At 38.2% G+C, this 14,641-nt stretch overlaps 1 protein-coding gene across 2 annotated transcripts; it reads left to right on the plus strand.

Annotated features, from left to right (window-relative positions):
- Positions 1-2,326: 2,326 nt before the first annotated feature.
- On the plus strand, positions 2,327-12,940 carry ednraa (endothelin receptor type Aa). Of its 2 annotated transcripts, XR_004796684.1 has the most exons (9): positions 2,327-2,596; positions 3,607-4,134; positions 5,905-6,032; positions 7,622-7,820; positions 9,221-9,373; positions 9,599-9,732; positions 9,878-9,986; positions 10,808-11,522; positions 11,647-12,940. XR_004796684.1 is itself a non-coding variant. In XM_035660675.1 (8 exons), the coding sequence occupies exons 2-8, from the start codon at positions 3,652-3,654 to the stop codon at positions 10,943-10,945; spliced, it is 1,344 nt and encodes a 447-aa protein (XP_035516568.1). In that variant the 5' UTR covers positions 2,327-2,596; positions 3,607-3,651; the 3' UTR covers positions 10,946-12,940. The 2 variants fall into 2 exon arrangements, 1 of the variants encoding a protein (XP_035516568.1); XM_035660675.1 differs by having other exon boundaries at positions 10,808-12,940.
- The last annotated feature ends 1,701 nt before the right edge of the window (positions 12,941-14,641 follow it).

Consider the following 14,641-nt stretch of genomic DNA (forward strand, 5'->3'; position numbering starts at 1 on the left):
CTGATTACGATCCAAACAACAACACAACAACAACATGAAAGCCAAAGCAACTGGGAGCAGGTAAAGGTTTCATCATTTATATATTAATGGATTTACTAACAAAGACTCTACTACCCCCTCAAAAGTTAAAATGTCATAGAAGCTGCCAACAATCAAGGGACTTTGGAAAAAAAAAAGATAGGGGTAAGAAATCAGATGCCGTCAGCAAATCACGTTCCAATAAATTAAATATTTGCCACTGCTGACCATAACTAATTCAGAAGCCATGATAAATTCATGACTACAATTAAAGAAAACACGATCCCTTTAATTTTAAATGGCTGTAAATATTGGCATTACCCAATTAAGTCACATTTAACTGTAGGAAAATAACCTGCAAATGAACCATAAACACTCAATCTATATGTTCCCGCAAGAAGCATAAAAACCCCAAAAGCTTTAGGCATGGTAGTGTTTTATGGGAAACTTTTATATAATTGTTATTTTATATGTAATCAGTGCATGATGTTATACATAGAATCTAGAAAATCATTTTAATTTTACAAAATGTTTCAATTTGAATTACACTGGCAAAAATAACAAACTAATTGCTTGTAATTGTAATTATAGTTCAATATAGGTTGAAGTTATATTTCTACAAGCCCTATTACAATAAAAAAGTTATTTGTATTCGTATAATATGGCTAGCAAAAAAAAATAAGACTGACAGCACTGATTGTTTAAATGCCATGAGCATTCCCTGACCTTAACCATGTCACTGTTTGTGTGTAATCCTCACCAAACCTTACCATAACAGTGAGAAAACTGTGTTATGTATCATTTTTGTGTATTTTGGAGTGCACAATGTTTGGAATGGTTAACAAATTCCATATTTTGGAGTTTATATTGGATGACTTGGTGGGCAAGAAAGAAGCTTGTAACAAAAAGAATAACAGCTTGCTTCACGTGAAAATTTTAAAGAAACAAATATCTTAATGGTTAAAGAAACAAAGGATTGGAAACACACAATAGAGCCATGTCAGACGATACTCAATCAGCGCCCTTTGACACTGAAGGTCTCAGAGAAACAGCCAATAGGAGTTAGTTTGTATGTGTGCGCTGTGTGCATGTAGTACAGAGTATCATACCGTAACCCAGATTTCTCTTTCTTTCATGATATAGTATTTTAGTTGAAGGTGTATTTTTGACTTTTGTAAAGTCTATTCTCTACTACTACTACTACTACTACTACTTTGAATAAAAAACAATCAAAATAAAATCATGCACTCATTGTCAATAGACAATGTCTCCTTTTTCCACATATTTATTTGTTTGTCTTCACGTGTGAATCGGCCATTTTTAACAAATATGTACGGAATTCAGGTAATGGGGAGTTGCATAATGAATGTTTTTAATTGAGTGGTTTTCCCCTTTAAGCAGTTGCTGTCTCAGCTCTTTGGCAGTGGGAAAGACAGATTGTGGTGACTTTGATAGCCTTCTTCCTGCTCTTAGCACACATCATGATAAATGGTCCATTTTGGAATCCATAATGGACACTGATGTAGAAGCACTCTTCTCTTCTGGCATTGAACTGTCTTCTTTCCTTCAGGCATTTAGTCATCTCACAGATCACTGTCTGTTTAGGATGTGTTGTTTTTGTTTTGTTTTTTGCATGCAAGGAAAACCAGTTTATTGGATTTTGTAGGGTTTGGGATTTTTGTAATTTAGATGTTTGGTAAATTGAAGGGAATGCTGATTTAGGCTTTTTCCCCTCCTTGTAATTTACCACACAGTAATTATCCACATTTTACCACTAATATGAAGCTTTATTACAACTCTGCATCTGAAGTTTACGTTCAGCAAGACTAAAACAGGGTGATGTGGTTCGGCCACCCACACAGCAGTTAGTCTGTAAAAGTAAAGGCAGGCTGACGGTTAGCTCCCATTTCCCGTCTCTGTTTCCCCCTCTGAAATTAAGGAAACACAACATCTGAACATGGACACTGACTTCCTCGTGCCTACCTCACTCCCATCTAATCTCTGCTGCCTCTCGTGTGAGGAAACAGTTACATGTAATGTATACAAGACATAATGTGAGGCAGAGAAGCATTGAGAGAGAAGGTAGGAGGGATTTATGGAAAGGGGCAGATTGGAGGGGCGTTGGGCTCCCAGATGCCCCTGCCCATGTGTATGTGTGTGTGTGTATGTGTGTGCCTTGGAGATGACTGTCAGCAGGCGGTGCCTCTGAGAGAGAGGGGAGAGGGGGGTGATGTATCCAAAGGGGGGCCCAGTCTGTTACCAAAGGGAGGTGGAGATTTACTATCCCACCCAGTCAAAGTGTCTCACTGGTGCTCTGACACACACACACACGCAGAGATACACACAACTCCACATACACACACACACTCAGACATACTGCAAACTCTCCACAGCAAACTCTAAGCCATAATGCGAAGGCACCTCAGAGCAGACGGGTGCATTGCTCAAACCAAGTGGGATACGGTGCGGCTTTGATAGTGCGTTAATTACTCATGTGATGTGATACAGATGTCTGGGGGCTTCAGCCGAAAGTTTGCCTGACGGTTTCCAAGGGGGCCAGGCAGACATTTTAGAGAAGGTAGGTGAAAACCAAACGTATTTATTATTTATGGATAGATCAGTTTGCGTGCTGTCACAGATCCCAGCAGTGTCATGCTGATGCTAAACTGTGATGCTACTTGAAGGGCTGGCTGCTAAATAGTTCTTTGTGTACTTGGTGACAGCTGGGACTTTGAACAGGAAGAACTCTGGGCTATAAGAGTTGCCTGTGCTGTGACATGATGAAAAGGGCTTCACTATCGATCTGACAGTTTGAAACTTTATCTGCTCTTTACTAGGAGTTTGGGGAATGAATAACTCTGATTTTGTCCAGAAAGTGTGCTGTTTTCCCTGTGAAGAGGCAGTAAAGGTGAATATATCAAGATAATAACAGTAAACTAAAATAAAGAAACAAAGGATTCAAAGGGGAATCGGAGGTATAACTATGTATTTTGTACTTATATTCTGATCATCTGCTTGCATTGAAAAATTCTGACTGAAAATCAGCCCTGCGGCACTAACCAAAAAAAAGCTCTTTGTTTTCTAACCACATGTTTAAACCTTTCTAAATTAGAAACAGGGGGAGAATGCAAAACTGAGGAAATCATTTGGTTGCAAACCCATGCAAGGGTCTCACTATGAAAACAACATAAGAACAAGCAAAGCCTCACTGTGTAGCTGCAACATTATTGACGCAAAGACATAACCGACAGCTCCTTCTTCCAGGGACAACTCAGAGCAAACAAGATGCCCATTTTGCTGATGCCTCATCCTGAACTGCATGACTGTAACTAGTCCTGGCATCTTCCATCTGTGCCCCCTCGGCAAAACCTTTTTGAAGTCTTGAAGAAGTTCATTAACTTCCTCACAGCTTTTGAAAGGACAGTAATGATGTTTAACTTTCTTGTAACGGATAATATTCCACTTTGGTTTGATTTTAAGTGGAAGCAAAATGCGAAACAACTGGTGAAGTTGCTGGGCTTTTTTGTGTGTTGTCAGAAAAATAATTTAATAATTTTCCTCTTGTTATTTCTTTTCTTTTCTCACCAGTGATATATTGGGACAGTCTTTCAATAAGTGAAATCAAAGCTACAAATGTGTTCCATAATGGGCACTCCAGCTGCGCATATGTTGGTGCTGATGGCCTGTATGGCAGCCAGAGGAATGTGCCAGATAAACAGAGATGAAGCAAAGGAGGGCCCTCTCGCAGGCTCTCTGGTCCATTCTACCCTCCAGTCTCCAAGTTTCTACAGCACCATCAGTCCCAGTACGGGGCCTGGCCTCCACCTGGGGGTCCCTAATGCACAAGCTGTGGGATCTTCAAATGAAACTGTCGTAAAGAAGCCAGTACCACATCCGATGTGCGATGTAAATACCTCTATTAGGGACTATTTTAAGTACATCAACACCATCATTTCCATTACTGTCTTTGTGATCGGCCTGGTCGGCAATGCCACCCTGCTGAGGATTATATACCAGCACAAGTGCATGAGGAACGGGCCAAACGCCCTCATTGCCAGTCTGGCACTGGGGGACCTTATCTACATAATCATTGATATCCCCATCAACGTATACAAGGTACCTTTTTCACTCTGTTGGTGCATGTTTAATTAAAGTCTTAACCTTATTTTCAAAGCCAAGCTGCTGAGTGACAGGTCTCTGTGTTAATATGATGAAATGCAGCAACAATGGAGGTGATACACAGAGATAAAGTGGAATATTACAGACGGCAAAAGGGGGGGGGGCGGGAAGGGGTGTATGGGAGTGTGCAAATAGACGGGAAAGTTTAATCAGTTGGACGTCATTATCTTCCTCGTGTGGGCAGATTAGTGATGAGAGGAGCAGGGATATGGCCGACTTAAATAAACATAAGAATCAGGCTGCAGTCACACATGCCAGTGGCCTTGTATTGACCTGGGACATTAGTCACTACCCTTATCTAGAGGTTTTTTTTTTTCCCCAAAAAACAACAAATACTCAGTGCGACTCAAGTGATGAATCACGTGTGGAGTTTTGAACTCAGTTCTTCATCGATAATGTTTTATCCCAGTAAAAGTGAGGTTAAAAACATTTGACTGAAACTGTAGTGAAAATCAAATGAAAACCAAGTGTGTCTCATTCTGGTCATAATTAAAAGTTCAGTTAAATGTATTCCTGTTTATGAACATACTGATACAAACAAAGCTGTCAGAAAACATTAAAATATCTAGTCAGCCTAGTTGTCTAATGATGAATCTGTATATTCCAAAGAATCAGTTTGGGAGCCATTGTTCATTTTAATTTTATTTATTTTTTGTAACTCACAACACTTTCGTTTACTTTTGGACTACAGATTGATTTACACCAGTAAATAGTGTCATGCTCTGTATAAAAATCAAGAATGATGGCAAAATGGATCAGTCAACCTGATCTTTCCAGTGCATTATGGGAAATGCCATTTCACAAGTGAAAAATGAGAAAGCCACCTGTTTAGAGTTAACTTTGTTGACTTTGTTGTCCGAGCAGCACATGGGCAAAAGGAAACAATGAACTCAGTGGGGGAACAGTTTATGCACAAACAAAGAAAGAGCCACGTCACAATGTTGAAAACATGTTAAAGCCCCTTGTTCACTTCCTCAGTGTTTCCAGAAATAGTCATCTCTTATACTCTAAAAATAGTGACGTGGGCTCTTTCCTCTGTGCTGCTTTTCTGCGCTCCTGGGAAACTTAAACGACACATGTCAACAATAGAGGGCCAGGAAGCACCATGAAGTTCTTCCTTTAGCTTCATCTTTGAGAAACTTGTTTTACGCAAGTTATATCGTACTGAAGAAAAACTGCCAAAACCACTTTGATGGAAACAAAGGTCTCAACTCACATGGCCGTGACTTATTTTCCCAAAGGAAGTAATATTATAAGAGGTTGTGGAAGGGGCTCTGAGAGATAACATATTGACATATTATTAAGGTTTGGTAGTTGTTGTTTTGAAAGGTTGTATGTTTGTTTATATTAGCTGATGATCTCCATATGGTCAATGTGAGGCTAAACTCACACTGACGTTAAGATGACGTTGAGAGGTCTTTGATGTCCTTCGGACTGCAATAAAATTGCCTTACATAGATTTGAATGATGGTCAGCATGAATTTAATAAAAAAAGTCAGACGAGTCCTAAAGATTGATAAAGACAGATTACATATTTAAAATAATTTACTTTGCACTGACAGATCAACTAAGCCAAACAGAGATTTAATGACAAATCATATTAATGTGCATGTTATGTTATATTGTCATATTAATGTTTACAAATGTGATTTAATTCCTTTAGACAAGTGTTTATGTGAGAGTTACCATATGTGCTTTTCCCACCAGCTCCTCGCGTCGCGCTGGCCTTTTGACGACAGCCCTTTTGGCCTGTTTCTGTGTAAGCTTGTGCCCTTCATGCAGAAAGCCTCTGTGGGCATTACTGTTCTCAACCTGTGTGCCCTCAGCGTTGACAGGTCAGTGCTTTAATTTTCCATACTGCTTTATTCACATCTAGAGCTTTGATATATGAGGGTGAGTTTTGGTAGCCCAGTAAAAGAGTCTTTAATATGAATATTCTGAAAATCTTGATCTGTGTAAAGTAGAAAAAAATATACATTTATTATGTCATACAATGTGCTGAGGTAGACTTTAGGGAATTAATTGGACATTTTTTCTCATTCTCATGAAGAAGGTTTTATTTTTGTTTTATCATTCCATAGAAATATATAGAAGTGGCAGAGGTTTGAGTTCATCCTGGCGCCTGAAAGAAGAACATTCCAAAGATATGATGATCACTTTCAGGAAAGGCCTCAGTCAGTCAATACTGAGTCTCATTGGAACAATATTCATCCCTCTGCTCTTCTATTTATTGCCTTAGTATTCAAAGCTTTTGTGAAGAGCTCCTTTAAAAGATGCTCTTTACTTCCTTACAGTCACTTATTTTATATGCCTGTGTGTGTGATATATGCACACGTCTATATATGATGTTAATAACTATACTGACATGTTCTTTTTAATAGTGCCTTAATAGAAATCCCCTAATGAATAAATGATGATCATGAAGTGCTGAAACTCAGTGTCATCTCACTTTTTGCACCAGACACAACTTAAGAGATAAGAGGCTTGCCTGCCTGCTTTGAATGGGCTCCAAGGTTCAACTAGGCAGACATATTTAATGACCTCTATTATGAGAAAAAGACAGGCTGCAGTGCTGTACAATTGTGTTCAAGAGCAGATGCTCTCCATTTGTTTCCAGGAAATGTGTAGCATATCTTTGTGTGTCTGTGTGTGTGTGTGTGTGTGTGTGTGTTATGCACAAAGTATGCACAAAGTACTTGAGACTCTTTTGTATCTTTTCAATGTTGGAGGAAGATAAAAAGGTGGATACATTACCACTTGGTAAAATATAAATGCCGCCATGTTGTTCAACAGAGAAATTCAAATGTGTCATGAAAAATATATTGTTTTTGCCATAAAATCTTGATGTAGGATTTTACTAAAACATTTCGACAAGTGGTTTCCATTAATGAAACAAACAAGCAAACAAGTATTCAGTGCATGGGAAACACAAGCCAACAGACAGACCTCTCTGCCAACATGGGCCAGTCTGTTTGGAGGCTTCACAAAAATATAAATATTAGATATTTAAAATAAACAATTGATCATCTCTCCTCATTAATTCTTAACATTTTGATATTCTTTGCTGACTAAGCAGTTTGTTGTGTTTGGTGTGCTGCCATGCATAAAGAAAATGTTGTTAGCTTTGTCAGTCAGGAGAGACAAAGAAAATGATGACAATACTGATTTCTATTTAATGATGGAGCAGTGACTGAAAGCAGCTGAACCCTTGCAGCCCTGTTTTAATTAATATTAGTTTTTTCATATCATGGTAATCGTATTACATTTTATACTTTATAATTGGAGTTTCCTTATTTGTATCCCAAGAGTGTTATATGATAATCATTCCCACCACAGTAACTGAATTTGCCCTAATCATATTATTTTAATCTAATCAATTTAATATGTCTAATCCATTTGATATGCTTGTATCTGCCCTTAACAGATACAGGGCTGTGGCATCCTGGAGCAGAGTTCAGGGAGTGGGCATCCCCCTGTTGACAGTCATTGAGATTGTGTCTATTTGGGTGCTGTCGTTCTTCCTGGCAATACCGGAGGCTATCGGCTTCGACATGATCACCTTCAACTACAGGAACGAAACCATTCACACCTGCATGCTTAACCCCAAGAGCAACTTCATGTTGGTACGCTGTCATCTTTTTCTTATCATTTTTGGATAAGAAAATTTCCATCAAGAGCTTTTGTGTCCCAGTGTTTTGCTTGTATTAGGGCCAACATGTGCTGTGTAGTACACTGTGTCAAGGTACTCATACGGAAGGCTAGTGGAATTTTGCAATGAAGAGACAAAACACGACTGAATGAATGAGATAGGCATCACACCTGCATGAGGACTACTTAAAGTGAAAGTGCAAGTTCAGCCTAAAAAGCTGTTGTGTGATTGAAGTTAATAGGTGTTTTTATAGGCCAGTTGGTGTGCTATTTTGGTTATCAGGAAATATATTTTCAGAGCAATAAAACAGCAAAATCATATATAGGTATATATAAGTAAGTATTTTATGCTATTTTATTAGATTTTGAGTATCACTTTAAGAAATAAACCTGGTCTACTTACTCTCTCCAAGTGATTGTGGCCTTTTTCACATCCTTGGAGCACATAATTGATTGCAGGCCAAGTGCAATTACTGAGGCCTGAAATCTGGAGCCTCAAGCTGAGCCACATGTGCACATCTATTCCATATGCACAAAAACTATCTCTCAAATATCAGCAATATAATGCTGAGGTCTGAGCAAATGTAGCCTCTTAACAGCATTATTTAATAGCAATGAAATAACACATTTCTTCTTTAAAAGATTTTTGAAGTTTTGTCTCTAGGCAGCACATAAGGCCAAAGTCTGGAGTGAATCTGAAGACATAAAATCTTTGTTTTTGATTTTCATGGAAATTGTTTAATAAGGTTCAATCAAATTTGTAGGATTTTGAAATTGTGGTGTTTTTAAAGAGCTGGCCAACTATATTTTTTTAGAACCACAGAGAGCCAGATGGGCCCAAAGTGGTTTGTTTTCAGACTTTCAACTGCATAGACCACACATGTAGCACTCACATGGACTGCAATGGCATTGGAGTACAGGGGTTGTCTGGTGGTGGTTGGTCTGAGTCAGGTTCAGTTACAAAATATAGATTCAAAAGCATGGATTCATTCATCATTTCTCTTTACTTCTGTAGGGTATATTATCCCAATTGATGTCATTGGTTAAAGAGAGATCCTCACTTTGCAGATAGAAGGAGGTGCAATGGGAACTATTGGTGAGAAATGGGCAATTACAGAAAATGTGTAAAGTGTAAAGAAAGTTGTAATAGGGCCTAGGAATGTTTAGACCCATTTTGGGTTTTTAAAAGACTCTTTCAGCAGTACTACACATCATTTAGAAGATGGTGGAGTAGTGTGGAAGAGTAATTGGGCAGCTTGGATGATGTGTTTTGCAGCACGAAAAACTATTTTTATTTATCTACTGGGTCACAGTATTAGTATTATTTCAGTATCAAGTGTAATTTACTGTTTCATGTGTGCTTGTTTACCTGTAGTTCTACAGGGATGCAAAGGACTGGTGGCTGTTTGGCTTCTACTTTTGTGTACCACTGATCTGCATAGTTGTGTTCTACGCTCTGATGACCTTTGAGATGCTCAACCACAGGAACGGCAGCCTTCGGATAGTCCTCAGTGAGCACCTCAAACAGGTTGGACAATAATTTTAAATAATAATGCATTTACAAACCCTTAACCTAATAAACCTACATAATTGGTGTTTATGTCACTAAAAGCAACATTGGTCAACTTTTTGAGGATGTAAAATAAATCCACAGTCAGTGTTTATTACATGGTTTTAACCTCTAACCTTTCATTACACAAACTTCGTCATCTTCTCTCTAATTGTGGACGAAATCTGTTGTTTCTCTCTGCAGAGGAGAGAGGTGGCCAAGGCCGTCTTCTGCCTTGTCCTCATCTTTGCCCTCTGTTGGTTCCCACTGCACCTCAGCAGGATCCTTAAAAAGATGGTTTACTACGAGAGGGATCGGCAGCGTTGTGAGCTGCTCAGGTGAGTTCCTGGTGAAACAACTCTCTTACACAAAAGTTACGTAAAGGTCTACAGGAAAATGCACAGTAACCTTGTGCTTTCAAAAAAAAAAGTTTAAATGGCCTCCTTGGTGAATGATGATAATAAGTCTTTCTTCTATTTTCAGTTTCCTGCTGGTCCTGGATCATGTTAGTCTCAACCTTATAACATTCAACTCCTGCATAAACCCCATTATCCTCTACTTTGTCAGCAAGAAGTTTAAGAACTGCTTCAAGGTATTGTTCTTCCCAACAGATGGATATTAATGAATATAACAAGCTCAAGCGCTCACTCGTAATCTCTCTCTCTCTCTCTCTCTCGCTCTCTCTCACACACACACACACACACACACACACACCACACACACACACTTACATACATACACAGATTTAGTCTGGCCAGTAAAGTAAACAGTGACCTCCTTTGGCCTTTGTCTCTATGACACAGAGGCTGTGACGATGATGACATTCCATAAGCAACATGTAAAAGCAGCCTGGTGATTTATGTATTCACTTTTTATGGCTGAGGTCACACACCGCAAAGCTGGTGATAAACCATGCCTCTAGTTTGCATGTTACAGGAGTCGTGGGCGGGAGGGTGGGGGAGCAAACGAGAGAACAGCAGCACATGGTGAACAATGTGCTGTTTTATGAAGCTAGCCACAAGCTGTTAGCTTAGCTTAGCATAATGACTTGAAACAGGGGAAAACACTTACCTGGCTTTGTTCAAAGATAGAAAGATCGGCACCTATAAATCAAACTAATTAACACTCAATGTTAGCCCTCCAAAAATGGGCAATTTTTTTTTTCACACAATTTCACATTTTGGCTTTTGTACGAATAAGACTGATAGATAGATAGATAACTAAATGAGATATAGAATGTTAATTTGTTATTTTAGAGTTACTGGTAGGTGGATATTTTACCTTCTGACACAGCTAGGCTAGTTTGTTTTCCCCTGTTTTTAGTCTTAATGCTAAGTGTATTTTTTATGTACTTTATATGAACTATTCCTTTACATTGTTTCTCTCTTGTCTTCTCTCCACATTTTCTTCAAGTCGTGTTTGTGCTGCTGGTGTTACTCTGACAACCAGCTGAGCAGCATCGGACCCATGAATGGCACCAGTATCCAGTGTAAAAGCCCCGAGCCCAACAACCTCCACACTGATCGCAGCATCAGGAAAGACAGCGACTGATCTCTGACCTGGGGAATATTTTTCAAGCTCTTCCTCTATATACCCACCAGCTTGTAAAATGCAGCCAATGCTCACCCTAAAATATACACATCAAAAAGTACTTTTTCAGACAACAAATGCACATCCTTAGGACCACTGACAGAGATGGATCAGGAACTGGACTTAAAAGGAACAAACAATGGAGTTAGTGTACAATGCTCTGAAGTTGCCCAATCCTCTCAGCGGGTGAAACTTCCTAAAACAAACTTCTTGTATTCTCAAACCCACAGACAGTGACGCTGTAGCGTGAGAGAAGAAGGGGGAGAGTGGGATGAGGAGGAGGAGGACTCCTTAACAGGATGCAGCTGAACAGTGACTATAAATTACTCTCAATCAGTAGCTGAGCGTGCTATTCCTGTAAAGGGCAACACTACTGGGAGGGATGCACAAAGCCACAGGAAGAAAAAAGCAGACTGCGTGCTGTCAGAGGGAATGATGGGAGATGAGTATGCGCTGTCCCCAGGAGTTCACTCATTGACGGTGGAAAACAAGAAAGCATGTTACTGACTCAAGCAACAATTAATTTTACATTGAACATGTGAGTGGTTGTACAGTGTATTTTACTCACACTCATATTGAGCTACTTTATAGTATAATTAGAAGAATATTTGGAAATTCAATTGCTTCATGTTTGACTCTTTCTGTGTTCTCTGATTCATCAGGAGAAGAGGAAAATGTGTCAGAACAAAAAGTTTCATCATCCATACATCAACAAAAATCATTTCTGCTTCATGTAGTCTTGATCCAAAGACTTTAGTAATCCAAAATGAAAGATTTCTGTGTTAGAATAAGCCAAGATACACGGGCACAAAAATCTATTAGAGAGTTGTAGGTTTTAGAGCAGATAAAGTGTAAGCACATGTCAAGCAAATGATAAATATGAAGTAATGCATTATGATACTTCTGATACCACCATAGACCAAAAATGGACAGGAATTAGTGCTTTTCTAAACACTGTGAAGAACTGTGAGATATGACAAATAATTGTGACATGTATGCTTGTATAACCCATAGAATATATGTGTGTGTGTGTATATATATATATATATGGTGTCCACTTTTATAAAGTGTTATATTGCAGTAACAAGTATTTTACCCAGACTACATTACCTGTGTAATGGCGGAGGCAAATTAGTATTTAATGTTGGTGGTAAATGAAAGGAATAGTTTGATATTTTGGAAAATATGCCAATTTGGCTGTCTTGCCCAGCGTTAGATGAGAAGACTGATACTACTCTCTTGTCTGTGAAATAAATGTTTAGCTATAGCTACAGATGGTTAGCTTAGTTTAGCATGGACTGGACACAAAAGAAACAACCAGTCTGGCTTTGTCTAAATGTCACAAAATCCAACTGTAAGCCCCTCTAAAGCGGACTAATTAACATGTAATTATCTAGTTAGTTTAATCCATATAAAAGGTGGATGTTATGAATTTCGCACCGAGCCAGGCTAGGTGCTTCCCCCTGTTTCCAGTCTTTATGCTAAGCTAAGCTAACTTGATGCTGCAGGACCGACTTTGGAGAGGCATCGATTTTTTAATTAACTTTTCTTCTTACGCTGCGTAAGAAAGTGATAAGGGTAATTTTTCAAAACTATGAGAACTATTCTTTTAGGCAGAAGTCATATTCAGCTACCAAACAACTATACTGCCTTATACTATTTGCTTGTGAATACATGTAAACCTGTGTGTGTTTGAATGTGTGTTAGCATGTGTGTGAATGCTGTGTGTATCATTACTTGCACTTCTTTAGTTGGAGTGTTTTGCACACTTGTGTACAGAAGAACATATCTGTACAGTATTATTTTACCACTATTCATCGAAGCGATTCATAATAATCTGTAAAAAAAAAAAAAAAATGGAATTCATATGTTTGTTGTCATTGGTTTAACATGTTAACCATGTGTTAATGCTGCTGCTTATACCAATAAATAAATTTCCATCTCCATTGTAAGGAACAAGGAGGATTATATTTCACCATCTTACTAATATTGGTTTCTCTGGGAAGCCAAGGGGGCCCCTTCTGTTTTTCATTTGCGTCTGGGAGAAAGAGGCGTCTGGGAGTGATTTGAAGCACACTGTGACCTGCTTGGCAACTGAGCCCTTAGGGTTGCTAATGTCAGCGGAGAGGATGTGAACAGCTTGGACGGTGGGAATTTGATACATATAACTCACTTCTCATCTGCGTTGCCAAAAGAGGGTTGAGGAAAGCAAAGTTTTACCATTACTTATCCAGGTTTTAGTCATATGTTGGCTTTGATGTGGCAAGATTATATCTATTTTGCTTATAAACAATGTCAATAATACAGATGTGATGCAAACTAAATGTTATTAATGCAGGTTGGACTTGATTAAATGCAACACAAACAGATTTCAACCTCTTTTTCTTTAAAAAACCAAGCTTAATCTATAAAAAAGCACTACTAGTATTATGACTGAGTTTGCGGCTTTGTTGCTACTTTGCATCCAAAACCCCAAATCTCTCTATGCCTTTCAAAAAGACAATTTCCAGAGCATACAATCTGTATACACAAAGCTGAAAAACACCCTAGTCCAACAGAACACTGTAGCAGCCATGGCTTTTATCGGACGTTACCTTGTTATTTAATTCAGCGGGTTGGTGATAAGTCTCAGCCAGGTCATAAACTTTATAAAACTGGTCCATTTTCCTGAAATGAAATCATGTCACAATCAGGTTCCAATAACCCTGAAAAAATGGAGCATTGCTCAAAACTTTGGTTGCTAAGATATAACATTTCACATTTTAAAGCAGGGAATAAAAATAAAAAGATATATTATCAGGATGAAACATATTGGAACATATTCAAGCTTTTTCTGGGAAGTGAGAGAGAGAAATCAAAGGGTGTGAGCGAAAAGTGAGGGAGAGTGAAATAGAGCACTGTGGAATTTGGTGGGAACCTTGTTTCTTGCCAGCAGTGATTTGAATAAAGCTCAGAAACAAATAATAAAGGATCTCAAAGGTCCAAAGTGCTTATCCATGCTAAACTTATTCATATTTGGTTGTTGCTACAATAAATATTGTTCAAGAGCAATACATTTCCATGGTAAAGACAATGGAAAGCCATTTCAGAAGACATTTTCTACTAGGAAATAAAGAAAGCGTGATTCAACTTAAGTTTTTTGTTAATGTTTTTTTTATTATGATAAAATATATAAAAATGCTTACAACCTGATTGCTACAGAATCACACAATCAATAATAGAATCTAATCATGTTTAATTGCTGATCCAGTTAATTAAAAAACTCAACTGATTAATCAAAAATGAAATAATTTGCTGCTGATTGATGATTTCTCACACCTCCTTCAAGCTATCGGGATTGTTGTCTATGGTATCCGAGTAATTAAAATCTGTCATAGAATTGCTCGGTTCCTTTTAAAATTATATATCAAGCACTTGGCCTTCACAAAGACAATGGGGAATATGAGTGAACTGCATATCATTTGAATGTACAGTATGTCTCACTGTTGTTATCAGAGTTTCTTGAACATTTTAAAGGTCCGGTTTGTAACATTTAGAAGGATCTATTGGCAGAAATGGAATATAAATTGTATTGGTATGTTTTCATTAGTGTATAATCATCTGAAAATAAGAATTGTTGTGTTTTCGTTACCTTAGAATAAGCTGTTTTAATCTACT

Source organism: Morone saxatilis, unplaced genomic scaffold (assembly GCF_004916995.1).
Source record: "Morone saxatilis isolate NCDOM2014 unplaced genomic scaffold, NCSU_SB_2.0 Contig17, whole genome shotgun sequence".
Classification (NCBI taxonomy): domain Eukaryota; kingdom Metazoa; phylum Chordata; class Actinopteri; family Moronidae; genus Morone; species Morone saxatilis.

Coding starts and splice junctions, on each gene's coding strand:
- ednraa (XM_035660675.1), top strand. CDS start 3,652: ATGTGTTCCATAATGGGCACTCCAGCTGCGCATATGTTGGTGCTGATG. Junction 4,135..5,904: donor TCCCCATCAACGTATACAAG/GTACCTTTTTCA, acceptor TTTTCCCACCAG/CTCCTCGCGTCGCGCTGGCC. Junction 9,374..9,598: donor TCAGTGAGCACCTCAAACAG/GTTGGACAATAA, acceptor TTCTCTCTGCAG/AGGAGAGAGGTGGCCAAGGC.